Source organism: Phyllostomus discolor, chromosome 12 (genome assembly GCF_004126475.2).
Source record: "Phyllostomus discolor isolate MPI-MPIP mPhyDis1 chromosome 12, mPhyDis1.pri.v3, whole genome shotgun sequence".
In the NCBI taxonomy this organism is placed as follows: domain Eukaryota; kingdom Metazoa; phylum Chordata; class Mammalia; order Chiroptera; family Phyllostomidae; genus Phyllostomus; species Phyllostomus discolor.
The window spans coordinates 19,942,275-19,967,811 of NC_040914.2; the positions used below are offsets into that span (position 1 = coordinate 19,942,275).

The window sequence follows — 25,537 nt, forward strand, 5'->3', positions numbered from 1 at the left end:
GCCCCCACCAACCACGTCTGGCGTCAGCTGGCACCTCTGGGTGCCTCTGTGTGTCCCTGTCTCCAACTCCCTGTGACCCTCTTGTTTTCCTGTCTCGTCCTCGGCCTCTCGCTCTCTCCGTCTCTGTGTCTCTCGCTGTCCCCGGCCTTCTCTGCGTGCCCCTGGCTCTCCGCTGGTCTCTGTCTCTCACTGTCCCTGGTGCTGGGAGTGTCTCTGCCCTCCCTCGGTCTCTCTCTCGCCCGCGCCACTGTGGCCCTGGCCGCATCTCTCTCTGGCTCTCAGTCCAGTTCCCCCAGAGTCCCGTACAGGGCCAGCCCGTGAGGGCAGTTTCTGTCTGCCGGCTTCCCAGCCATGTCCCAGCACTTAGAAAAGCATCTGGCAGACAGGAGGTACTCAACAAATATTTCTTGAGTTAATAAAGGAATGAATGAGTGAGTGAATAAATGAATGAATGAACTCTCTGAGATGGGATTGGCTCCTTCATCACAGGAACAAACGTGGGCTCCAGGTAGGCCCAGACCAGCCCAGGGCCAGCAGCTGGAGAGGTCCTGGTGCGGGGTGGACACTGAACCCCTGGACTCTGCCCCACGCACTCGCCAGATGCCTAGCACTGCCCACCTCCCCTCCTCCCCACTCTCGGAGATGGGTGGCTCCCTCCTGGCCGCTCCCCACGGTTGGAGGCGTGGGTAGCAGCTGGGAGAACCGGCTGGGTGCTGCCCCTCCCCTTGGGCGTGGAGGTAGGCACCTGGCGGGTTCCCCCGGGTGGCAGACGCCACTGCCACTCACACCAGATCCCCGTGCCCGCGCCGTCTGCTCCCTGCACGCCTTCCCCTCCCCAGCCTTGCCGGCCTGCCATGGACGGGCCCGCTGAGCCCCAGACCCAGGCCTTGTGGGACACAGAAGAAAACGACATCTCAGAAATCAGGTAAGCTACCGCCCCCACCCCAGGAGGTGGCCTGAGGGAAGAGCCAGGGGCCTCTCTGCAAAGCTGGCCCGGCCTCCTGCAGCTTTAGACCCGGAGGTCTGGGCTGGCTGCGCTGGGCCGGCTCCTCCACTCTGGGGTACAGGTTCCTCCTTGAAGGGAGTTGAGGGACTTGGGCTGTCCTGAGTCACCAGCTGGAGTGTCCGTGTCCCTCTGGGGGCCTCAGTTCCTCTGTCTGTCAAAGGGGCTCACAAACCACCCATCTCCCTGACCCAGGGCTGGATGAGTCTGAGAGCAGAGTGCTTGACGTGCAGTGGTTGCTCAGGAAACGTGAGAACCCGCTCTACCCCTTTCCTCCCATCAGGGTGCTTTCCCTCCCAGGGGCTCAGAATGAGCTGTCTGTCGGGGAGGATGGGGGAGCAGAGGTGGGTGGGGCTCGGGATGCAGCTGCATCCCTCCCGGAGGCTGTGTCCTGGGGTCCAGGGGCCGGAAGATGGCCCCTCCTAGAAGCGGTTAGGACAGAGCACTCCCCACCTCTCGCGCATGACTCCTTCGTTCCTGGGGATGAGGGAGACACTTTTATAGTGCCCGTTTTCCAGATGGGGAAACTGAGGCTGGGAGGGACAGTGACTTCGAGCACACAGCCAGAAGCAAATTTGAACACAGTCCGTCTGACCCCAGAGTCTGTGGGTTCTCCTCTCCTCAACAGCCTAGGTAATACCCTTTCCCCATGGCTCCATGTTTCAATTGGGCAAATAGAGGCTCAGAGACAGCAGGTGGCCCGCCCAAGATCACACAGCAAGCCACTTAGATGATCTCCGTCCAACTGCCAATATCTCACACTCCACCAGATGAGGGTCTCCCTCTGGCCTTCTGGGCCCCTCCCAGCATCTCGGGACTTACTGCTTCGGGCCACCCCTCCCTTCCCTCAGCCCAGTGCTGGGGCATAGAAAGGTCCCCCTGGTGCACCGGACTCCGGAGACTAGGGCAGCTGAACTCTGTCTACTTGCTGTGTGGCGTAGACAAGCCTCACAGTGTCTCTGGGCCTCTCCAGCTGGGGTTGCCCCCCAGGCTGGTCCCCGCTCTGCTTGAGGGAGGTCCTAGCGTCCTCTTCCCCAGACCTGGTAGGGTTCCGCAGTTTCTCGCTCCAGAGGTAGCTGGGCTCCTCCCTTGATTCCCACCTGTAGGGAGGTCTCAGCCTCTATTTCCTCATCTGAAAAACGGGGGTAAACAACTCTCATCTGTAAGACCCTTCTAGCCCCGAACATCTGCTGTCCCCTGGGTGCTGTTCTTAGGCTTTCAGACTTGCTTTTCCATGAGCTTCTGGAAGCCCCTGGACCCAGAAGTGTCCAGGGCCCAAATGTGCCTTCTGGGGCTCCCCCTGCATCGCTCCTCCCCCTGAGCTGCCAGCTCGGGAATGGGCCCATCAGTCACCAGGGCAGACCCCCAGGCACGGTCCTTGTCCCTTCCTTCCTCTCCCTCCCACAGCCTGTCACTGCCCAACCCCACTCGCCTGTAACCTGCCTCTCTCCATTCTTGGCCCCCAGAGCCTCACCCTCGCCTCCCGCCTCCAGTCCTTCCCCGAGCTGCTCCTCCCCTCCTGCCAGTCCCAAAGCAACTCCAGGCCCTGGCGCTCCAGCCTCCCAGCTCAGTCTCCTCCCTAGCCTGCATTCCATCTGGCCCATGACGTCAGATTTCCTGGCCATGCCCCCATTCCCTGCCCCAGTGCCTTTGCACTTTCGGCTCCCTCCTGCAGGCATTCCCAGAGAAATCTCTTCTAATCTCCAACTCTACTCCTGGCCATCCCCAGCTCAAGTCCCTTCCAGGGCTCCCCAGTGTCCACTTTGGTGATGGTTTCCAAAACATTTGTCAGACACAGATACCTGTGGCCATGAGAAATCCTGCTCCCAAACGGAACTCTGTCACAGAGATCATGGCGGAGCTGCTCTCATTTAAAAAATGGGGTCCTGCCACTTGCTTTGCTGCTTCTGGAGCCTCACCTCTCTGCTCCCACAGCCCCCACCCTCCTTGCCCCCTGGGCCCCATCCAGCTGCTTCCAAGGTTGCTGCAGCTAGGGGCCAGCCACCCCTGGACCTTTGCACCTGAAGTGCCCTTTGCCTGGGAGGACCTCTCTCCAAACTGCTCACACAGCTTAAGACTCTCGGCCACCCTAGGTCGGTCCCAATCATGCCCACCCCGGAGCACCCACATGCTGACCTGCTCACAGACAAGGACAGCATGGGGACCACCTCTGCGGTCCTTGGCTCCAGGGTGCCTGTGACGTCTCCGAGCATAGTGTCAGGGGATGACTGGAGGTGCGATGAGGCAACCTTTCGGCTGAAGCTTGCGGAAGGATTAGTCAGGAGGAGCGGACGGGTGAGGAAGGGCAGGGCTGGCAGGAAGACGAGACAGGAGGGGCAAAGTGCAGCGGCTTTGAGACGGAAATGAGAGGCTGTGTGGATGTGAGGGGATGGACCAGTCAATGGAAAATCCTCAGGCAGACCACTATTACACAGTAGAGACACAAGTGATTCTTTTTTTTTTTTAATCCTCACCCAAGATATGCTTATCAGTTTTTAGACAGAGGGAGGGAAACACTGATTGGTTGGCTCCCGTACACAGCCTGTCTGGGGATTGAACCCGCAACCCAGGCATGTGCCCTGACCAGGAATTGAACCCGCAACCTTTTGGTGCACCAGACGATACTCCAACCAACTGAGCCACCCAGCCAGGGCATGCCAAGTGTGAGTCTGAATGTCAAGTAGAAGGCCGTATCTGCAGCCTGGCTCCATTTGTAAGTCTCCATCCTCCTCTGACAAAAAAAGCTAAGCCATATACTGTGTAGGCCATATACTATGTGAGAAAACTGTCCCTCTAAACCAAGCAACTGCCCCGGACCGCGTGGCTCAGTTGGTTGGGCTCGTCCCGCAAACCAAAGGGTCGCTGGTTCAATTCCCGGTCGGCGTGTGCCTGGGTGGAGGGTTCTGTCCCAGGTCGAAGCACGTACAGCAGGCAACTACTTGATGTTTCTCTGACACACCGATGTCTGTCTCCCTCTTTCTCCCTCCTTTTCCTTGTCTCTAAAATCAAAAATTTAAATTTAAATTTAAAAAGAAAAAAAAACCCAAGCAACCAAGAAGGATTTAATTTGGGAGAGAGGCTGTGCAGAGGAGGCCCATGGGACAAGGAGGGGCCCAGAGACACCAGCAAGACACATCGCTCAGAATGTTCTAGTTCACAGCGTTTGGTATCAGTTACGCTTTATAAATTTTATGTGTTCCATGTGTCTTGTATGTATGCAGCTGACTAAAAAAGGAGCGTAAGGGCGAAATAAAAATCCGGAAAAAGTTAGAAGCGGGAGGTAGGCAGAATGCCAACGGGAGGGCTCAGTTTGCAGGGCTGGTGGCCGATGGGGAGACAAGCCCAGGGGACGTTAATCCCTGGAGAACTTTTTAAGTGTTTGCTGTGCTGAGTGCTTTCCGCGTATTACTTCATTCAGTCCTCACAACAGCCTTTGGAGATGAACTATTAGCATCCCGTGAATGACTGAGGCCCAGAGAGGTTGAGTGACTGACCCAAGGTCACACAGCTGCCAAGCCGGGTGGAGTGGGGATTTGAACTAAGGCAGGCTGACTCTCTCACGCCCCAGACTGGATGGACAGGTGTGTAAGGAATTAGAAGGTGAGCAAGATGAGGGAGGGGTAGGGTCATGGAGGCAGCCCCTGCCCAGGTACGAGGCTTAGTAGGCTCTCTGAGAGGCTCTCTGGCCTTCTGTGTTTCCTGGGATAGCCTGGGCGCTGGGCTGTGCCTGATCGCCCCCTCTGCAGACGGTCAAGGCCAGAAAGAAGCCTAGCTGGCGTTTGGACCTGTGTTGCTGCTCCTCGCCCCCAGCCCTTTGATCTTGGAGTCCACGTGCAGGCCCATTCCGATCCTGGTCTCCTAGTGGCTGAGGTCCCCAGCCCCAGTTTTACAGCCCCAGCCCCTCCTTCCTGCGCGAGGGCTGAGCCGCGCTCGAACGATTTTATGGCCACAGCCCTGCTTTTTCCAAGGGGAAGGAGGGCGCCAATAAAAAGAATTTGAGCCATAAATACAGAGCAGGGCATTGGCCCCAGTCGCCTGGGTGGAATTCGGGCCAGCAGAGAGGAGGGGTTCCGGGCAGCCACAAGTAAATAAGGCGTTTCGGTAACAAATGGAACGAGACGTTCACAGGCCCCCTTCCCCCAGCCCCGCCCCCCACCCCCCCGCAAGGGAGCCAGGCTTGGGGAGAGAAGGGAAGATGTGTTTTGCTTCCCACTGACTCTCTAGGGTCTGCGGAGCGAGCGGAGAGGGTGGGGAGGTGAGCGGCATGCCCAGTGGTCCTGCATAGGGGCCGGGGAAGTGGGAACAGCCAGGACCCGGTCACACTGCGCAGGCAGGCAGCCCTGAGTTCCTGTCCCACCCGAATCGCTCACCGGCTGGGACCCGCAGGCACAGAGGCTGCCTGGGCTGTGAATCTGAGCAATTCTCGCGGTGGACGACGCCTGGGGAGGGGCTGGACGGGGCTCTGCTGAGTCAGGGTTTGTCCGGTTGTCTTTCTTTCCTCCTCTAATTCTACCTGCCGGGAAGCAGGTGCTGAGGAGGGCGAGGTCAGCGTGAGGAGTGGTAATAATTAGGACCTTCCTCGGCTGGTCGTCTGGAGCCAGCCCCATCCTCCGAGCTCTCTCAGTCTCCGGGGAACCCATGCCTAATTCCCATTTTGCAGATGGGAAGACTGATGCCCAGAGAGAACTTGTACACCCGAGATTTGCTCCAGAAACCTCACTCCTTTAAAAAAAACCTTTTTATTAAAGATCTTATTTATTTATTTTTAGACAAGGGGAAAGGGAAGGAGAGAGGTAGAGAAACATTAATGTGTGGTTGCCTCTCACGAGCACCTCCCCATGGGAACCCTGCCTACAACCCAGCCATGGGACTGGGAATCAAACCAGCAGCCCTGTGGTTTTCAGCTCAGTGCTCAATCCACTGAGCCACACCAGTCAGAGGAAACCTCACTTTTAATCCCCATGCTAGAGAAAGGGACAAGGCAGGGGCCTCAAACTGTGGGAGGAAGCTGTCCCTCTGGGGCCATGGCCTCTACCAGGGGCCTTGTCACCCCACATGGGATCCGTGTGTCTGTGGTCTGTCTGTCCATCCACCCTCCAGACCAGTGCCTTCCCACAGATTCAAAACAAGAGCCCTCTACGGAAACATTTTTTTTAGCAGCCACATCAGGGGGGAAAAAAGGAAAGGGAAACAGGTGAAATTAATTTTAATTCAGTATTGTAGTTAAGCGGAAATATCTGAAATAGTACCATTTCGATGTGTAATCAACAGCGAAAACAATGGATGAAGTATTTGACTTCTTTTCCTCCCAGTCCCCCGAAATGGCGTGTGCGTGTTCTCACGCATATGCATGGTGGGGATCTCGCTTCTGTGGTCAAGACTGGCCTGTATTCAGATCCCACCCCCCGGCCACCTGACAGGCAATTTCCAGGCCTGAGTTATTCCAGCCCAGCCTTGAAAGTTTCCCGATAACTGACTTCGGTGCCAGTGTTTCAGTAGTCACCGAGTGATTCAATCTGTAATAACTACTAAATACAATTTAAAAAGTTGAGGTCTCCTCTTGCATTTCTTTCTTTCTTTTATTTTAGATTTTTTAATTTCTTGTTTATTTTTAGAAAGAGGGGGAAGGAAGGAGAAAGAAGGAAACACAAAATGTTTGTCGTATGCCCCCTACTGGGCACCTGGCTCACAAGCCAGGCGTGTGGCCTGACTGGGAATTGAACCAGCAGCCTTTTGATTTGCAAGCCAGCATTCAAACCACTGAACTATATACCGCAGGGCCACACCAACTGCCTTTCAAGGGCTCTATAGCCACATACAGCCCAAGTCACAGAATGGACCGTTTCCCTCATCATGCAAAGTTCTGTTGGGGGACGTGTCCAAGTTGTGAATGCCCCACGGGCAGGGAGCGATGCACAGTAGGAGCTTAATAAATACCTAGTGGCAGGGAGAGAGAGAAAGGAAGCTTAGACAGAAAGGAAGGAGAGGAAAAGGTTGAGAAGAGCCTTCGGGCTAAAGGCCTGGCACACGCAGACACCCCCATGCTGGGGCGGAGCAGGGAGTGTGCCGGAACGAGCAGAACTTGGTAGTGAGAACTGGAAGACTCTGGCTGCGCTGGCATGGGCCTGGAGGTGGGGCAGCGCAGGCCCCCGGGGGCGCAGGGAAACTGCTGGGCTGCCAGGGCCACCGCCAGGGATGCGGTACACAGAGCCCTGAGAATTTGAAGAGGGTGATTAATTTCTTTAGCTAGATTTTTCTGTATGATTAGCATGATCCTAAAAGTAACACATCAAAGTGATATATTATCAATTGTTTTTCTTTTTAATCATTTAAAAGTCTGTACAGCTTTTAAATGTGCAAGAACTGCCAAGGTGAGGGGAAGAACAGGGAGGGGTGAGTTACCCAGTCGGACCTGAAAACCTACTGTACAGGCATCATAACCCAAACAATACAAGCCCCACTCGATGACCCAGCCGTTTCTACACTGCTTACGTGCCTCAGATGAGAACGTATGTTCCCCACAGAGGCAAGGTCGGTGCAGCGGCTTTAAGCAAGATAGCTTGACCTGGAGGCAACTGCGAGCGGCAAACAGATAAACACACAGAGATTTCTTCAGATAGTGGGATTCTACTCGGCCGTAAAAAGGAACGAACTCTAATGTACACGCAAACACAGATGACTGTCGGGAACAGTATGCTGAACCTAAGAAGCCAGGTGCCAAAGAGCACATCTCGTTAGGATGACAGAGACCAGCTGACTCAATTTCTGAGGGGACAACGCAGAGCAACAGTGGCTTGTGGCATGGGGGCAGGGACTGAGGAAGCTCCAGAAAGCTTTCTGGGGGCGATGCACTATTCCGTATCAGAGTAGGGAGTTGGATGGCATGGGGGTGCTATGCACTAGTCAAAGACCACTCAAGATTAGTGCATTTCATGCCCTGGCTGGTGGGGCTCAGGGGATTGAGTGCCGGCCTGCAAACAGAAAGGTCACTGGTTCCATTCCCAGTCAAGGCACATGCCTGGGTTGTGGGCCAGGTCCCCAGCGGGGGCACGCAAGAGACAAGCACACAATGTTTCTCTTACACATCGATGTTACCCTCTCTTTCTCCCTCCCTTCCCCTCTTTCTCCAAAATAAATGAATAAGCCCTGGCTGGTGGCTGAGTGGATTTAGCACCAGCGTGGGAACCAAAAGGTTGCCGGTTCCATTCCCGGTCAGGGCACATGCCTGGGATGTGGGCCAGGTCCCTGGTAGGGCCACCAAGAGGCAACCACACATGGATATTTCTCTCCCTCTCTTTCTCCCTCCCTTCCATTCTCTCTGAAATAAACAAATTAAAATCTTTAAAAATCAATCAATAAATAAAATATTTAAGAAAAAAAGATTAGTGCATTTCCTCAAAAGGAAAGTAATTTTATTTTTTTATCCTCATCTAAGGACATGTTTTCATTGCTTTTGAGAGAGAGAAAGAGAAACATTGATCCGTTGCCTCCCGCATGTGCCCCGACCAGGGATGGAACCTGAAACCTAGGTACAAGCCCTAATCGGGAACCAAACCTGTAACCTTTGGTGGACAGGAGGATGCTCCAACCAACTGAGCCAGACAGGTCAGGACAAGAAAATAATTTTAAAAGAATGAAAGTGGGGTGTCTTGCGGCTGGTTTTAAAAAGAATGAGAGGGCTAGCTGACCCTGACTCAAAATAGGACCTCAGAGTTCTTTATTATCTATTGTTTGATCCTTACTGCCTGACTATGATTAATGAGCTTTATCTGTATTGTTGTGCAAATGATCCCAATAAAAGCCCATTGAGGAACAGGCTCCTGGCCCTTCTCCTTCAGAGATCAGCCACCTTTCCTCCCTAAGAAAGAAAGAAAAAAAAAAAAAAAAGACCGAGAGGGCTGCAGGCTGATCTGAAAAGATTATCATGATAGAGTTAGTAACTGAAAAATAAGCAAGGCAGGGAGCAAAGTGTAAAGTGTGGCATCAGTGCTGTTTGGAAGGAAGCAGAGGAGGGCACTGTCCTTTCCCTCCCCCTCCCCTTCCCCCTCTCCCTCCCCCCTCCCCTTCCCCTGGATGAGGTATCTCTGCCGTCTCTCCTGAGCTCTGAGAGCCCTTCTGCCGCCTCTGTAACTTCTTTCCTGAGCCCGTGCAGCCCAGCTGGCTCACTTCTTCTACCTCTGCAACTTTCTAAATAAACTTTCTCTTAAAAAATAAATAATTAAAGTTTTTATTAGAGGAAAAAGGAAAGAAGAGTAGAGACAGGAGGGGAGGAGGGGAGGAGAAGGAGGCGCAGAGGCAGCATCTGAGCCCCCCCTCACCCCATCCCCCGCCATGGGAATGTGCTTGCTTGTACTTCTGCACCCACAGTAGTTACACACCACGCTGGTGGTCCTGGGGTCCCTGAGGCCGACTGTGATAAGATCATGAACTTATTAATATACCCAGATGATCAATCGATATAGACATAGGAACCAAGAATTTATTCTCCTAATTAGATTTTGTGAAAAGAAAAAAACGTATACGTGTCTGTGTTCAGGCAGTGTGGGGGATGTAACACACACGCCCCCCACCTGCCCAACCAACCCTCCCCTCCCACACACACTTCTGGGGCTTAGCACAGTATAAGTTCACGGTAGGCTGACGTCCCAGGCCCACGTGGCTCTCCTGGGCACGTGGTCTGGGGGCCGGGCTCTGCCGTCCTCCATCTGTGGCTCCTATGTCCCCTTAGATGGCTCTGGTCGCACCAGCCAGGAGGGCAGAGGGCAAGCACATGGCAGTCACTGCCCCTATGTCCTCAGTTCACAATTCAAAATGTATAGACAAGTGTGAGGTGGCAAATTCTAGTCCCCACAGCTACCCAGACCCATCCCTGGAGTAACCACTTTTAATGCAGGTGCCATTACTTCAAAGTGTATATCTGGTCTTTGCTTATTTTTTTTAAGACTTCATTTATTTTTAGAGAGGGGGAAGGGAAGGAGAGAGGGAGAAAAACATCAATGTGTGGTTGCCTCTCACATGCTCCCACCACTGGGGACCTGGCATGCAACCCAGACATGTGGCCTGACTGGGAGTCGAACCAGCAACCCTTTGGTTCACAGACCCAAAGACTCAATCCAGACTCAATCCACTGAGACTCAATCCAGACTCAATCCACTGAGCCACACCAGCCAGGGCTGTCTTTGCTTATTTTTAAACATAACTCTGATACTACTTTATATCTGTCTTTCTCCTGGCCTTTTTACTTTGTAGTGTCTTGGATATCTAGCCAAATAAATACCACCTCCTTACCCCTCCAACCCTTCCTACAGAAGTTTCAAAGCGTATGAAAATGCTGGAGGATCCAGGGAACACTCCCATCCCCCCCCACCCAGATTTTACTATACTTCATTATTTTATTGTGTTACACCCGTGCCCATCCATCGGTACTTCTCACTAGCGATGCCTTTCAAAGGCAGCCACAGAGACTGTTAGAGCGTTTTGCCCGCCCCATTCTAGGCTGCATAGCATGAAGTAGACTTCAATGTTTGCCTGTGGATTTTTCCTTTCATAGGTGATGTTGACATATGATATTCTGCGGAAATCTAAAGCACGCCCGTTTTGAGAAATATGCATGTTACCCGAATCCCTATCAAGACAAACACCTCCTTTGGAAATGGCTGCATTCCAATGTTGGGGCCCCTGTTGTTCAGGTTCTTTTTATAAATGATGTTGCAATGGACATCCTGGTGTATATTTCACTGGACTTTTCCTCACCTGGCGCCTATGCCCTGAATTTCTGCGGGTCACGTTCATTTGTGCATCCAGAACAATGTGATGACTCTTGGAGGTGGGACTAAGTAGGCAGATAATTTCTGCTCCCTCTGCTTCCTACTAGGGGAGAAGATTGACTTATAGAAGGTAATAGACAAAGAAAATAATTACTAAGTATTAAAGGAAGAAGAAGGAAACAGGACACTGTAATGGGTAACCAGATACATGGATGGGTGTCCCCAGGGCCCTAGGTAACAAATGTCAAGTTGTCTCCCAAATGTCAAGTTTCCAAGAGGAGGACAAAGAGGGAGGTGGTTTCTCTGCACTCTGGCCAAGGCATGAATCATTCTGCCTAAGCGGAGGGGCCCAGAAGAGCAGGGGCCGCTTGTCCAAGCAGAATTTGGGAGGTGAGGAAGGGCACCCCTGTCAGAGAGAGCAGCCCAGGGAAAGGCAGGCCGCGTCGCAGGAGGCCGACTGCACCGTGTGCTCTGGAGTGAGGAGACTCGAGCCCAGCTCGGGCTGCAGAGTCTTGGCAGAGCCCGTCACCCAGAGAGAGGCGAGCAGGGCTGACCACAGGTGCCCTCGGTGAGTCAGCGGGACAGCGGGGCTGCCGAGAAAGTCGCCCCTGGCCCAATGGCGCTCCTGGAAGGGCGGGAAGAGGGCGGCAGCTCCAGCCCCACTGAGACCCCAGGGTGCCAGCAGCCCACCCGCTCACCCCCTTTGCACACACTGGCACCCTCAGGGCTCCTCCTCTCACCTCCTTCACGGTGGCTCGAATGCCAGCCCTTCAGAGGGCCGTCCCCTGGCTCCACCCTCTAAAGCTGCAGCCCCCGCCCCCAGACACCCCCTCCCCTCCTCCCACTTCATTTTTTCCCATCGCCTTCCACTCATTGTTCAATCAAATGTAAGCGGCAGTAGGTTTTTTTGCCACTTGCACTCCCTGCTGTAACCTCCAGGGCCTGGCACATAGTAGATGCTCAATAAATATTTGTGGGCTGTGTGGAAGAATATGCCTCATCTGAGGCCAACAAACAAACGAATCTAAAGCTCCCAGCGACAGAAAGCTCTCTTTGGACATCAGACTGGGAGGTCCGGGTCTGGAAAAGAAGTCCTGGCAACCCCCTCCCCCGCCACTGCTCATTCTTCAAGTGAGACCAGAGAGGGCTAGAGAGTGGCCTGGGATCACATAGCAGATCTGAGGCAGGCCTGTAACCTAGGCAGGAGTAGCTTCTCTGCACCTCTCTGGGTAGCCCAGAGGCACGCCAGCCAAATGGGCGCTGATTATAATCGTGGCTGACGGGCGTTAAGCATTTATATGAGGTTCTTTTTAAAAATCTTGCAGTGAGATTGATTGTTGCGTGTGTTAGGAGTGTATAGTTCTGTGCATTTTGACACGTGTATAGATTTGGGTGACCAGCACCACAATCAATACACAGAACTTGTCCATCACCCTCTGTTGCCACACCCTCCCCTCGCCCCGCAGCTGCTGGTCTGTTCTCTGTCTATACAATTGTGTCTTTTTTAAAACATCGCCGTGACCGTTTCCTACGGCTGCGGCAGCAAATGCCAGCAAACCAAGAGGCTTGAAACAGCTCAGAATTGTTGTCATACACTTCAAGGCTGCATTCTTCTTGACAGCTCCAGGGGGGAGTCCATTTCTTGGTCTTTTTCAGCTTCGAGAGGCTGCCAAGGGATACCTCCTTGTGAAGACCCTTGTGATTACATTAAGGGCCCTCCCTGACCATCTCCCCATCTCAAAATCCTTCATGTCACCTCCAAGGCCAAACCCCTTTCACTGTGCAGTGCAGCAAATTCCCAGGCTCCGGGATTGGGACAGGGACCTCTTTGGGGCCGTTATTCAGCTCACCACAGCCCTGTCAACAGGGTCAAAGGTTGTGACCTTCTGGGGCTGGCTTCCTTCACTTCGTGCAGCACCTTTGAGACTCATCCGATAGGCTGCAGGTATCCACGTGGTTCATTTCTTGTCAGTGCCAAGTGGGGACTGCGTGTGTAACCGGGACACTCTTTGTCCACTCACTGGTTGAAGGACATGCGGGTTGTTCCCAGTTTGGGACGATTATAAACACTGTAGCTGTAAACGTGTGAGCAGTTGCCCGAAGTCAAACCTGTGTCTTCCTGAGCCCACCCCCACCCCCCAACACCCGGCAGCCCCTGCCCATGGTGGGCACACCTGGGGAGAACCGTGTGTGCATGGGAGCCAGGGGCACTGCCCCACGGCACTGGGTGGGCAGGGCTGTTACCTGCGGGGCCACACTGCCTGCGTTCAAATTCCAGCTCTGTCCTCTGCAGCTGTGTGACATTAGCCAAGGGGCTTTGCCTCTCTCAGCTTTGACTTCCTCGTTTGCAACACAGAATAGCAATACCGCCCACCTCCCAGGGCTGTTGAGAAAATAAATGAACTAAGGCACCTAATATAGTGGGAGTATTGTGCCAGAGAGCACTCTTGGTGTTCTTTTTATTTTTTCAACAAGCATTGACACACCCTCTGTGTGTGCCGGTATCTCGGATACATTGGCAATCAAGAGAGACAGGAAAAAAATCTGTGGCTTCGTGGACTTGACACACAAGTGGAGCAGGAAGGCAGACAGTCCATGTGATGTGCAAACCATGAGAGCATCTCAGAGGCGAGAGGTGCTGCGAGACAGCAAGCCGGGTGGGGAGTGGGCGGTTCAGTTGTACACAGGGCATCGGAGCAAAGACCCGAAAGAGGTGAGGATGCCAGCAACAGGCCTGATGGGAGAAGACAGAGGAATAGGCAGTGCAAAGGCCCTGAGGCAGGACTTAGCCTGAAGTGTAAAAGCAAGGAGCTCGGGGTGGCTGCGGCAGAGTAAGCAAAGAGGAGAGGGGAGACCTTGACGCTCAGAGGGATCGGGGAAGATTGTGCTGGGCTTTGCGGTCACCGTGAGGACTCTGCTTCTACCCTGAGTGAGAGGGGAGGGTTTTGAGCAGAGATGATGGGCAGAAGCCCACTCAGGCCTGTGGCGGCAGTGGGGGTCGGGGCACTGACTCAGGGGGAGGTCAGTAAGGAGCCCTAATCCAGGCGAGAGTCAGCAGCAGCTCTTAACCCTCACCAAATTCCCTCAAGGGCGGGCCTTCTTTCCTCCTTCTCCAGATGAGGAAACCGAGGCTCAGAGAAGGTAAGCTATATATTCAAGGTCACACAGCTAGTGGATAGTGGAGCCTGGGTTCAAATCCCAAATCTGTCTAACTTCAGCCCATCTTCCTTCCCCACTGGGTGGGCTGGGGTGCCTCTGGAGTGGGCGACGGAGGCCCCACCGCCAGGGATGCTGACCTGGGACCGGTTGTTTACTGCATACCTGGCATGTGCCAGACACTGAATGAGACAGACACACTGTATCCTAGTTGCAGGCGGGGTGGGGGGGGCATGGTTCAATGACAGGTCTCTACTGAGGCATCCTTTCAAGACTGCTGTGTGACCTTGAGGAAAGGTATTAACCTCTCTGGGCCTCCATGTCTTCTGACACAAAGGGGTGCTCCCAATAACCACTTCATGGGGTTCTGGGAGAAGTTCATGATAATGCGTGTCCTTGGCATGGAATTTCCATAAATGTGGCTTCTCTACCCCCATGCCCCTGCTGGGACCAGAGGGAAGTCAGACAGGGTGCTGGAGGTCTGAGGAAGCCAGAGCCATGGGCAGGCCCAGGCTGTGCAGGGCCTTGCGTCCTGGGCCGAGGAGCTGTGGCCACGTGGAGGATGAACAAGAGGGAGAGCACGGAGACCCGGAGACTAGGGAGGGGGCGGGGCCGAGGGGCCAGGGCCCAAGTAGGAGACATGTGCTGGATGGAGAGGGAGGGCCGGGGCCTGGCGGACTGGGAGTGGAGGCAGGAGGGCCTACGTGGTGGCCCACCCTCAGAGTCTCAAGTCCTGGGGTCTCCCGAGCAGGGAGGGCCGGGTACCTTCTACAGGCTAAGCAGGTGCTCTGCCAGTTGCTGGTCACGCGGGCCGGTCCCTCCCACCACAAGCCTCTGACCCAGCTCAGTTGCCGTCCTCATTCCTCTGCTCTAGTCGAGCGACGCTTGCATGCCAGGCTCAGGACATGGTGTGGGAACAAACCGGGGTTGTGACCCGGGGAGGGGAAAAGGTCACCCTGGGCCAGATGGGATTTCCCAGGTGGGAGAGCAGGCGCAAAGCACCTGTTTTTAGGACATGCCAGGGTTTAGCCAGGCAGGAATCCAGGTGGGGCCACCCTGGCCTCCATGTGCAAATGCAGAAACAGGCGGTGGTGGGGAGGTGCTCAGGGACAGCATCCCTGGCAGGAGGAATAGCAGATGCAAAGGCCGGGAGGTGGGGCTAGTGCTCAGTGCTGGCGGAAGGAGGGACTGGGACCGAAACTGTCAACAGGACAGAGGTTCAGAGGTTCATACCCCAGCTCGGCTTGGTACTTGCTGTGTGGCCTCGGCCAAATCTCCCCCTATTCATGCCTCATATTTAGGGAGTGTTGATGCCTGTATTGAGCAGCTTGTTGTCCTGGGCTCCAGGTGCAGTGGAAGGGGGCCCCAGCTTTGGGAGTCTCTAAAGGGGATGCCAAATTTCCTGCAGCTGAACTAAGAAACTGTGGACATACCTGAGAGAGGAGAAGGGAGGGAGACAGAGACGGAGAGATGCGTGGTTGCCTCTTGCATGCCCCCTACTGGTGGCCTGGCCCACAACCCAGGCATGTGCCCTGACTGGGAATCAAACTGCCTACCCTTTGGTTCGAAGGCTGACAATCCACTGAGCCACACCAGCCTGGGCTGACTTTCCTTCATTTTTTTATTGCTAAAGCCCTTCCTGCATTCCCACATCCATTCATCACACATTCATTCACTCACACATTCGTTCAGTCAGCCAAACCAAGCACAGGCGGTGCCCAGCACTGCAGGTCCCGCCCAGGCCTCTTGGGGCATGGCTTGGACCGGATTTAGAGGACATTAAGGCCTTCGGTGAATATCCAGGGGTTCCTGAAGGGCACAGGATATTTTCCAATTTGTCATTTCCGTTTTCCTCTCCCACAAACTGGGGAGGAAATTTTTCCCTAAGGAGCTGTTTTCCCGGAGCAAAGGCTAAAATAACACAGATGACTAACGAAAGTGTCAGTTTCCTCAGCATTCAGCAGCAGCCAGGTGCTTCACATTTTTATATCTTTGAACCCTCGAGTAGGAGGAAAGTCCTGAGGTTGAGGTGAATGTTAACCTTACAAGACATATGGGGAAACTGAGGCTTAAAGAAGTCCAATCTGTTGCCTAAGGCACAGAGAGAGCCAAGGCCTAGGCACTTAGCTGCTAATCTGCCTAGTAACTGATGACCTCAGAGCGCCCACCCACTGGGCTAAATCTGCCTGGCAACCGGTGATATCACTAAGACCACGCTCACATTCCACCTTTGGGGTACCTGATAACATCAGTGAATAATTAAAGTAATTAGGTGCGCTGAGAGCCTAATGAGTGCCAGACGCTGTGCTAACTAACCCCTCCTCTGGGTTCACACAATGTCCAGTGTGGCCTCTATTACTGTGTGTAATAATAATTTTAGCCCGGAGTATTGACTATATACCATGAGCCAATCATTTTTACTGCTATTGGCCCGTTAAACCCTCCCACGATTCCTATTGTTAAAAATTAACAAACATTTCTATAGAGCTTTCTTGGTGCCAGGCACAGCTCTTAGCACTTTTTCATGCTCACAAAAAACTCTCTATAAGGTAATGATTATTTTAATCCCCATTTTATGGATGAAGAAACTGAGGCACAGAGAGGGTGAGTGACTGGCCCACAGCCACGCAGCTGGCAGGACATAGAATTCAAACCTGCATATTCTGGCTCCGGGTTTATGCCATTAACCAGGACACTGTGCTACTTCTCTTACCCCCATGTTACCGTTGTAGAAACTGAGGCACAGGGTGGTTTAAGCACCTGACCTCAGCTCGGCTGGAAGGTGCCAAAGCCAGACTCTGAGCCCAAGGCGTGCGGCTCCACTCCAGAACTGAACTTTAAAAAAAAAGGTTTTATTGGTTGATTTGAAAGAGGAAAGGAAAGAGAAACAGCAATTTGTTGTTGCACTTATATTTTTAAATATTTTATTTATTTATTTTTAGAGAGAGGGGAAGGGAAGAAGAAAGAGAGGCAGAGAATCATTAATGTATGGTTGCCTCTCTTGCACCCCACACTGGGAACCTGGCCCGAAACCCAGGCATGTGCCCTGACTGGGAATTGAACCAGCGACCCTTTGGCTCTGAGGCCCACGCTCAATCCACTGAGCTACATTAGCCAGGGCTATTATTCCACTTATTGATGCATTCATTGGTTGGTTCTTGTATGTGCCCTGACCAGGGATCAAACCCACAACCCTGACAGATGCGGATGATGTTCTAACTAACTGAGCTACCTGGCCAGTGCCCAGACTGCACTTTTATTCATACCTGTACCACTTTGGTTACTCAGAAGCATGGCCAGCAAAGTCTCACCCCCACCCCTCTGAGATAACCAGCTCTCCTTCCCTGTCCCCTGGGGAACAGCCCCCCAGTCAGGAACAAAGGGGCCTTCACCAGCAAATCATAGACTACACACCCAAGATTCCCAAACAGCCCCCCTCTGACCCTGTCAGGATGCTGCCCTTTGGGAACACTGGCTGGCTGGGCGGAGTCTCACTGGGGCTCCACAGATCCCTCCCGGGACCCCAGGCAGAGGACCCAGTTCTCTCTCCAGCTTTTGTCCTTGGGCTCCAAGCCCGACCCTCATGCCAGGCCTTGGAGAAACTCCCCAACCCACAAATCTCCGAGGCTGGTGGAGGCCTTCAGGGAAGACACCAGGAGCTTGCCGGGCAAGTCACAGTCCTCAGTGGGCCTCCGTTTCCTCATCTGTCAACTCGGCAGACAGGGAGGGACTAACAGAAAAGGCTTCTGCAAGCCAGCTGGGTTTTCAACGTCACTGAACCCAACACCTCGCCTCCTGTTTTATTAACAGCAGTTGTTTCCATGGGAAGAGTATTTTTTTTCCTTTAACATTTTACTCATTCATTCAGTGAACTTTTTAAAAGATTTCATTTATTTTTAGAGAGAAGGGAAGGGAAGGAGAAAGAGAGGGAGAGAAGCATCGATGTGTGGTTGCCTCCCACATGCCCCCTACTGGAGACCTGGCTGGAAATCCAGGCAAGTGCCCTGACTGGGAATTGAACCTGTGACCCTTTGGTTCTCAGGTTGGTACTCAATCCACTGAGCCACACCAGGCAGGACAGTGAATGCTTTATTAAAGTAAAATGCACAGGAGTACCATGCAATGGTTCAGGGAATTTTGCGAAGTGGGCACACCATGTGATCAGCCTTCCACCTGCCCCTACCCTGCAATCACCCATTCCCCCAAGGATAACCTCCATCTGCCTTCTAACACCACAGGGCACTTTCTCCCGTGTTTGACCCTCCTGTGATTGCACTCAGGTGATCTGGATGCTCTTATGTCCCTCATCCTTCAGTCAACAGTGTTTCTGGGCTTTTATCTGTGCTGTTGGCCCCCAACCCTCTTTATATAACAGAGGATTTGAAACATCGTCTTTGCTATGTTGAAATAAAATCCACAGATATAACCTATTTACAATATTTTCCCACTTCACTGTATTGTCCTACGTATTCTATAAAGACACAAATAGCCCTGGCCAGGTGGCTCAGTTGGTTAGAGCATCCTCAAAACATGCCAGGATCGTGGGTTCGATCCCCGGTCAGAGCACATACAAGACTCAACCAATGAATGCATGAATAGATGGAACAAGTAATTGATGGTTATTTTCCTCTCTCTCCCCCTCCCCCTCGCTCTAAAATCAATAAATAAACGGAAAAAAAAAGAAAGACACAAATGGATGGTCATGTGGTGTAGCAGCTGAGGCTTGGCAGATACAGGTTTTGTGGGGCTTGAAGCTGATGTCGTTTTGAGGGGGTTCTCCCTGAGGCGACGATAACCTTCGGTAGAGGGGATGGTTAATCAGAATGAGACAAAACATCCCAGCAACTTCCTTCGTTTTGAAGGCTGATGCCCAGTGCAAACATTCCAGAAAAATAACACACCAGCTTCTGGATCCACACGCTTCCAACCCGAGTCTCCTCCTCCACCATACATTTCCAATGCCCGGTGCCCTGGAACGTGAGACTTCGCCGTCCCTGAGCCTTATGCTCAATCCCTGCACCCGGCAGGCTCGCTGTAACCGTCGCAGTCGTGACTGTGAATTTCATCAGTACCCCACCCCCACAACTGTGTCCTAGTGAAATGTGTTCCCCAACTCAACTCCACCTTAGTCAGGTCCCCCAAATACGCATCCCTCTCCCACACCACAAACAGAAGACTGGGGGGAGGGGAGGCTGCAAGAGAAAGGGACAGCGGGTTGAACCCAGAGTTCTTAAGACACCCCACTTCGGACGCCTTTACTTCTGTACGTGGCCATGTGAACATGCTGCAGGGGATTTGGAAAAGCAACTCGAGCAAGGGTCTTGAAGCTGAAGACCGTCACGTCTGCGTCAGCGGGTGGGCTGCGCCGCTCTGTGGCCACGCAGGGGTGGGCAGGGCCCCTGACTTCTCTGGCCTCGGTCTCCTCACTGGTAAAATGGGGTCGTGGCTTAGCGTCTTCCTCGAGAGCTGGGGTGCAGAGTCAGTGTGTGGGAAAGCATTCAGCCCCACTTTGCAGAGGGGAAGGGCTCTCCATCCCGCCAGCTGTATGGCTTTGGGGAAGTCACACAACCTCTCTGTGCCTCTATTTCTTCCTCCACAAAATGAGGATAATAATCATTGTCACCTCACAGAGTTGTCTTGAGGTTTCAGCAAACCATCCTCACTGTGCAGATGAAAAAAGGAGGCACAGAGGAAGCCCCCTGCCAAGGTCCCACTAGTGAGTGGGGTGCTCCTCACCCTTCTCCTTGCTCGCCCGCCCTCCCGCCCGGAGATTCTTCTGCCGCTTTCCACCGCCATGTCTCCCAGTGACCTCAGTTGCAAAGCTGGACACCCTACAGTCTCCTGGGACCTTAGAGGGCACTCCAGTGCAGGCCCCTGGCCTTGCACCCGCCCAGGTGACCTCTCTCCTCACCTCTTCCTGGTTCTCATGGTGTCTCCCTCACCTTCTTGCAGCCAGAAGCTGTCAGGTGAATACTTCTGGTACAAAGGCATCCCCTTCCCCCCGGCCGTCTACTCACCCGAGAGCATCAGCAGCACGGAGAACGCCGAGGTGCGGGACGATGATATCTTCGTGGTCACCTACCCCAAGTCAGGTACTTGCTGGGTGGGGTGGGGTAGGGTGTGGCTGGGGCTGGGGGGCATGGACGGAGGGTGACAAGGGCATGCCAAAGACAACGGGAAGAGGAAAGGGGTGCTGGGTCTGCTCAGAGCGGGGTGAATTGGCCTTGGCACTGGCAGGCCCCCCCACCCCGGAGGACCCTCTCCCCAGACCCCTCTCCTGCCTCAGGTCAGCAGTCACGTCCCCAGACAGACCTCTGCTGACCTCAGTGGCTAAAATAGCATCCCCATCCTGTCCCTCTCTGTCCCATTAAGTAACCTCATTCTTGACTCCACGTAACAGTACCAGCTGCTATGTTGCATTTTATCTTTTGATTTACTCTCTGGTTTCCCCACTAAAATGTGAGCTCCCTGAGGACAAACAGGGCAAATATTTCCTTTTTATTAAAGATTTTATTTATTTATTTTCTTAGAGAAGGAGGGAGAAAGAGAGAGAAACATCAATGTGCCAGAGAAACATTGCCTCTCTCACGCTCCCTACTGGGGACCTGACCCGCAACCCAGGCATGTGCCCTGACTGGGAATCGAACCAGTGACCTTTAGCTTTGCAGGATGACGCTGAGCTCACTGAGCCATGCCAGTCAGGGTGACGAGGGCAGATTTTTTAGTTTGTCTTTTCACTGCTATGTTCTTTCAGCCTGGAACAGTGCCAGCACATCATAAATATTCAATAGATATTTGTAGAAGGGAGGAAGGGAGGGAGACAGGCTGTGTGGTGACTTCGTTCAAAATTCTTCGGAGAGGGTTCAGTGAGAGGAGAGACGACTTCCAGCCTTCTCTTCTCTAAAATGATGGGGTTGGCTTTTTTCTCAGAATATTTTTGAAAAATTTCAAAATATGGCATTCACCCTTTCAGCATGGAGTTCTGTGAAGATTGGGGGGGGGGTAACAGCTTTGAGATACTATTCACATGCCAGACGGTTCACCCATTTAAACATGTGCAGTTCATCCCTGGCTGGTGTGGCTCAGTGGATTGAGCACAGGCCTGTGAACCAAAAGGTTGCTGGTTCGATTCGCAGCCAGGGCACATACCTGGGTTGTGGTCCAGGTCCCCAGTAGGGGGTGCATAAGAGGCAACCACACACTGATGTTTCTCTCCCTCTCTTTCTCTCCCCCTTCCCCTCTCTAAAAATAGATAAATAAAACCTTTAAAAATAAAGATAAATAAATAAAGTGTGCAGTTCTATGGCTGTACTCACAGTTGTGCGACCATGACCACAATCGATTTTGGAATGATTTCATCCCTCCAACAGGAAACCTTGTCCCCATTAGCCATCACCTTCCAACACCCACATTCCTGTCCCCAAGCCCCCAACAACCATTAATCTACTTTCTCCGTGGATTTCCCTGTTCTGGACACCCCATATAAAGGAATCACACAATACGTGTCCTTTCATTCAGCATAATGCTCGCAAGGCTCCTCTTAAGCAGCCCCTCGCTGATTAGTGGGTACTAGGCTCCAATCCTGTGCCTGGATGCACGACGTAAACTTTATGCACAATCCCCCATCTTGTGTGTGCACCGCAGGCACACACATGCATTTGCACACGTATTTTTTTACATGGAAAATAGACTCCTAGATATGGACCTGCTTAGTCAAAGGTTCGGTGGATAACCAAACCATTTTGATGGATAAACCAAGTTTCCCTCCATGCAAGTTGTCGAAATCTGCTCCCCAAACAGCGGGCTGCGTGTGAAGCCATGTGGACGGCAAGGTTCACCCAACCACAGGAATGTACTTAATGCCACTGAACTGTACACTTAAAATGACTACACTGGCAAATTCTATGATCTGTTCATTTTCCCACTTAAAATGGGTAAATCGGTAAATTGCGTGTTCTGTTTATTTGACCGCACACTCACACACACAAAAATTTATTAACTAGTAACAGGGGATTAAACTACCAAAGGGTCACAAGAACTCCAATGGACACAGGAGGCGCCAATACAGGGAACAGACCCACGCTGTGTGGCTGAAGCAGATATTCCAAGGAAATTTGCTGGGGGCGGGCACAGGGGCGGGCGGGGGGGGGGGGCGGGCGGAGTAAGTGTCACTGGATCCATTGCACTGCCGGTCACTCTCCATCACTGGAGCCGGCAGAGAGGAGCCCACAAAAACCGGGAAGAGAAACCCCATCCTCCTGCAAGGGTCCTCCGGCGCCCTCTACTGACAGAGCGTGATATTGCGCTGGCTGGCAAAGGAAGAATGTTTGCGGGGTTGAGTCCCAGTATCAACCAACAGTGTGGCTCTAGGGCGGCAAGGCCACGCACTGAGACTGGCACAGGGTGGTTGTTAGAATCTAAAACAATATAATACTAGTAATAGGTGATTGTTAACATTTATTATTATTATTATTATTATTATTATTATTATTATTATTTCTGGACTGACTTGCCTGTAGAATCCTGGAATCCACACACCTGTGACCTGGGTCATGAATGAGGTCCTTTCCATCTACATGTCATTTGTGGCTTCTCACACAACCAGGGCATTACTCCCAGAAAGGGGCCGTGAAAAGAGCCGAGTTTGGATTCAATTCCAGCTTCTCCTATGTATTGGCAAGTCCTTCCGCCCTAAGCCATGGGCCTCCGAATCTAAGAAGCTAGACCCATAGAAGCTTTATTTCACCCTGTGAACTCCCGCCAGTGCAGGAGGGATGCAGGGAAGTGGGGGTGGGGGGCACGGACGGGATGGGGGGTGACCCGGCCATCTCAGACAGCCCCGCCCCTTTGGGCTGTGGCTCAGCCATTCCTGGGAGCCCCAGTTTCCACTGGTGTCTCTGCATCCAGCCGGCAGACAGGAGAGCGAGAGAGTGCAGATCACGTGGGAGGTGTTTATGGGCCAGGCCTGGAAATGGCTGCACATGGCTGCCACCTGCACGTCCTTGGCCAGAACTCAGTCACATGGCCCCGAGCAGCTGCAGGGGAAGCTGTGTAGTCCCATCATGTTCCTGGTAGGAAAATGGAACGGGGCTGGGTAGACAGCTAGCCGGTCTCCACCACGCACCACCTTCCGAGCTCTGCCACCTGGGCCAGCGACCTCGTTTCTTTGAGCTTCAGTTTCTTGCTCTGAAAATAGAGATAACCAACCCCGCCACTTCCTCTGGTTGTGAGGAATCTGCGCCACCAACTACGTGGCCATTTGTGCAATAAACGCAACCATGATAAATCCCCTCTCTTCACCCCTCTCCACCTCCGACTAATTTGCCCAATTTCTCCCACCAGGCACCAACTGGATGATCGAGATCCTCAGCTTAATCATAAAGGACGGCGACCCCTCCTGGGTCCGCTCGGTGCCCATATGGCAGCGGGCACCCTGGTGCGAGACCGTCGTGGGCGCCTTCAGCCTCCCGGATGAGTCCAACCCCCGCCTCATGAGTTCCCACCTCCCCATCCAGCTCTTCACGAAGTCCTTCTTCACCTCCAAGGCCAAGGTGCAGGGGGAGGGAGGGATGGGAGGTGTGCGTGTGGGGGGGAGGGCATAACTAACCAATGATGAATTCAGCACATATTGATGGAGCCCCGCCCACATTCTAAAGAGGAACAGGCAGAGAATAGATGGAATAAATAAGGCAACTATTGACTGTGTCCAAGATGAAAACTTGATCTCGTGAAGGAGAGGGTGAGGGTTAAGGTCAGGGGTGGGCGTGGCTATTGTGAGTAGGGTGGGCAAGGGAGGCCCCAGTGAGAAGGTCCCATCTGAGTATGTACCACCTGGGAGGTGAAGGAAGAAGCCGGTTGGAGGTGAGAGGATGCAGGGGTGAGGGGGTGTGGCGGTCTGGGGGAAGAAAATTCCAGGCAGAGGAAGAGCAGGTGCAAAGGCCCTGCGCTGGGTGTGACGTGCCTGAAGACGAACGAGACGGCTTGGGAAACTGGAGCCAGGTGATAGAGGGGGAGGGGAGTGGAGATGAGGTCAGGAAGGTGACGAGGGGTGGGGGGTGCCGAAATGTGCAGGGCCCTGTGGGCTGTGGCGGGAACTTGAGCCAGCGCGAGCGCTCTGAGCAGAGACTGGAGACTTGGGTTTTCACTGGCGCCCTCTGCTGGAGAGATGGGGAACCGCCCGTCGCCACGAGGGCAGTAAGCAGGGAGGCGGACTTTGGGAGAGACCAAGTGAGAGGCGTGGATTCAGGTGACCAGGGTGGTGGCCATGGAAGTCAAGAAAAAGGGCTGTATTTTGAAGGTAGAACCAGGACAGCTTGCTGACAGATTGGATGTGGGTGTGTAAGAGAAACAGATGAGTCAGGGGTATTGTCTCCACCGCGTTTGACTGCAGGAAGTGGGAGGATGGGGCTGAGCGGGAGCGAACAGGGAGAGGCTCGGCGGAAGGTGCGAGCCCCACGGTGGCCCATCGATGTCCCGGTGGAGGGTGCCAGGGGGCAGTGAGGTGGACGAATCTGGACTTGACAAGAGAGATCTGCGCTGGGCACATATATTTGCGATTTGCAGATAGATAACGAAATGAGTCATTAAAGCCAGGGTCACCCAGGAGGTGAGTGGAGACAGAGATGGGACAGGGAATGGAGCCCAGGAGGCCCCACGACCACCCTCAGGCTCCAGGATCCACTAGAAGGACTCAGAGTTAGTTAGACTCACAGTTGCAGTTACCACAGTGAAAGGCCAGAAATTAAGATCAGCAGAGGGGCGGATCTGACTGGTGAGGCTCAGTGGATTGGGCATCGTCCCACCAACTGTCCGATTTTCAGTCAAGGCACATGCCTGGGTTGTGGGTTAGGTCCCCAGTAGGGGGCGTGTGAGAGGCAACCGATGGATGTTTCTCTCCCACATCCATGTTTCTCTCCCTTCACCTCTCTCTAAAGAGAAATAAATAAAATCTTTAAAAAATAAAAAAAATGAATAAACTTAACAGAGGGAAGAGGCACGTGGTGTGGGCAGAGATCTGGTGCGAGCTGCCACTGCTTGTCCCAGGGGACTCCCGTGGACAGCGCTTAGCCCTCCCAGCAATGACGAGGGACAACAAGCCTAGGGAGTTACCCACCAGGGATGCGCATCCGAGCCTTGGTGTCCAGGGTTTTTGCTGGAAGTTGGCCACATATACCTACATGGCTGACTACCATGTGGCTGACCTTGATCTTGTGAAAGGAAACCGTTGACAGAAAAGGACATATCTAATGGGACTGAGGGGGCTGGTTGCAGAATGTAAACCCAGTAAACAGATTGGAGCCAGGCAATCAGGGCCTTAAACAGCAGCAGACCCAGGCTCAGGGATTCGATCCTGGGGAGCTGGAGAGCCAAGGAGGGGGCGGGTCAGCTCTGGGTGAAGAAAGAGCCACTGGGGCTACGTGGAGGTTGGGGGGCTGGGGAGGAGGTAGGGAAGGAGACTGGGGCCTCGGCTCTGGCAACAGGAAGGAGGGGCAGCTTCTCTTCTGTTTTGCTCAACACCTGTCACCCTGATCACCCCCATTCTGAACTCCATACCTTTCTAATCCACTCTTCATTCCCTGAAGCCAAACAGTCCTTCCACCTGACCCAGGAA

At 53.3% G+C, this 25,537-nt stretch overlaps 1 protein-coding gene across 1 annotated transcript in view; it reads left to right on the plus strand.

The window, feature by feature from the left end:
- Positions 1 to 748: 748 nt before the first annotated feature.
- The window catches only part of SULT2B1 (sulfotransferase family 2B member 1), a 31,060-nt gene continuing 6,271 nt past the window's right edge, over positions 749 to 25,537 (plus strand). The window contains exons 1-3 of the mRNA XM_028530236.2: positions 749 to 925; positions 19,879 to 20,018; positions 23,269 to 23,477. Coding sequence (XP_028386037.1) covers positions 855 to 925; positions 19,879 to 20,018; positions 23,269 to 23,477 — 420 coding nt within the window. The 5' untranslated portion in view covers positions 749 to 854. The remainder of the gene's footprint in view (positions 926 to 19,878; positions 20,019 to 23,268; positions 23,478 to 25,537) is intronic.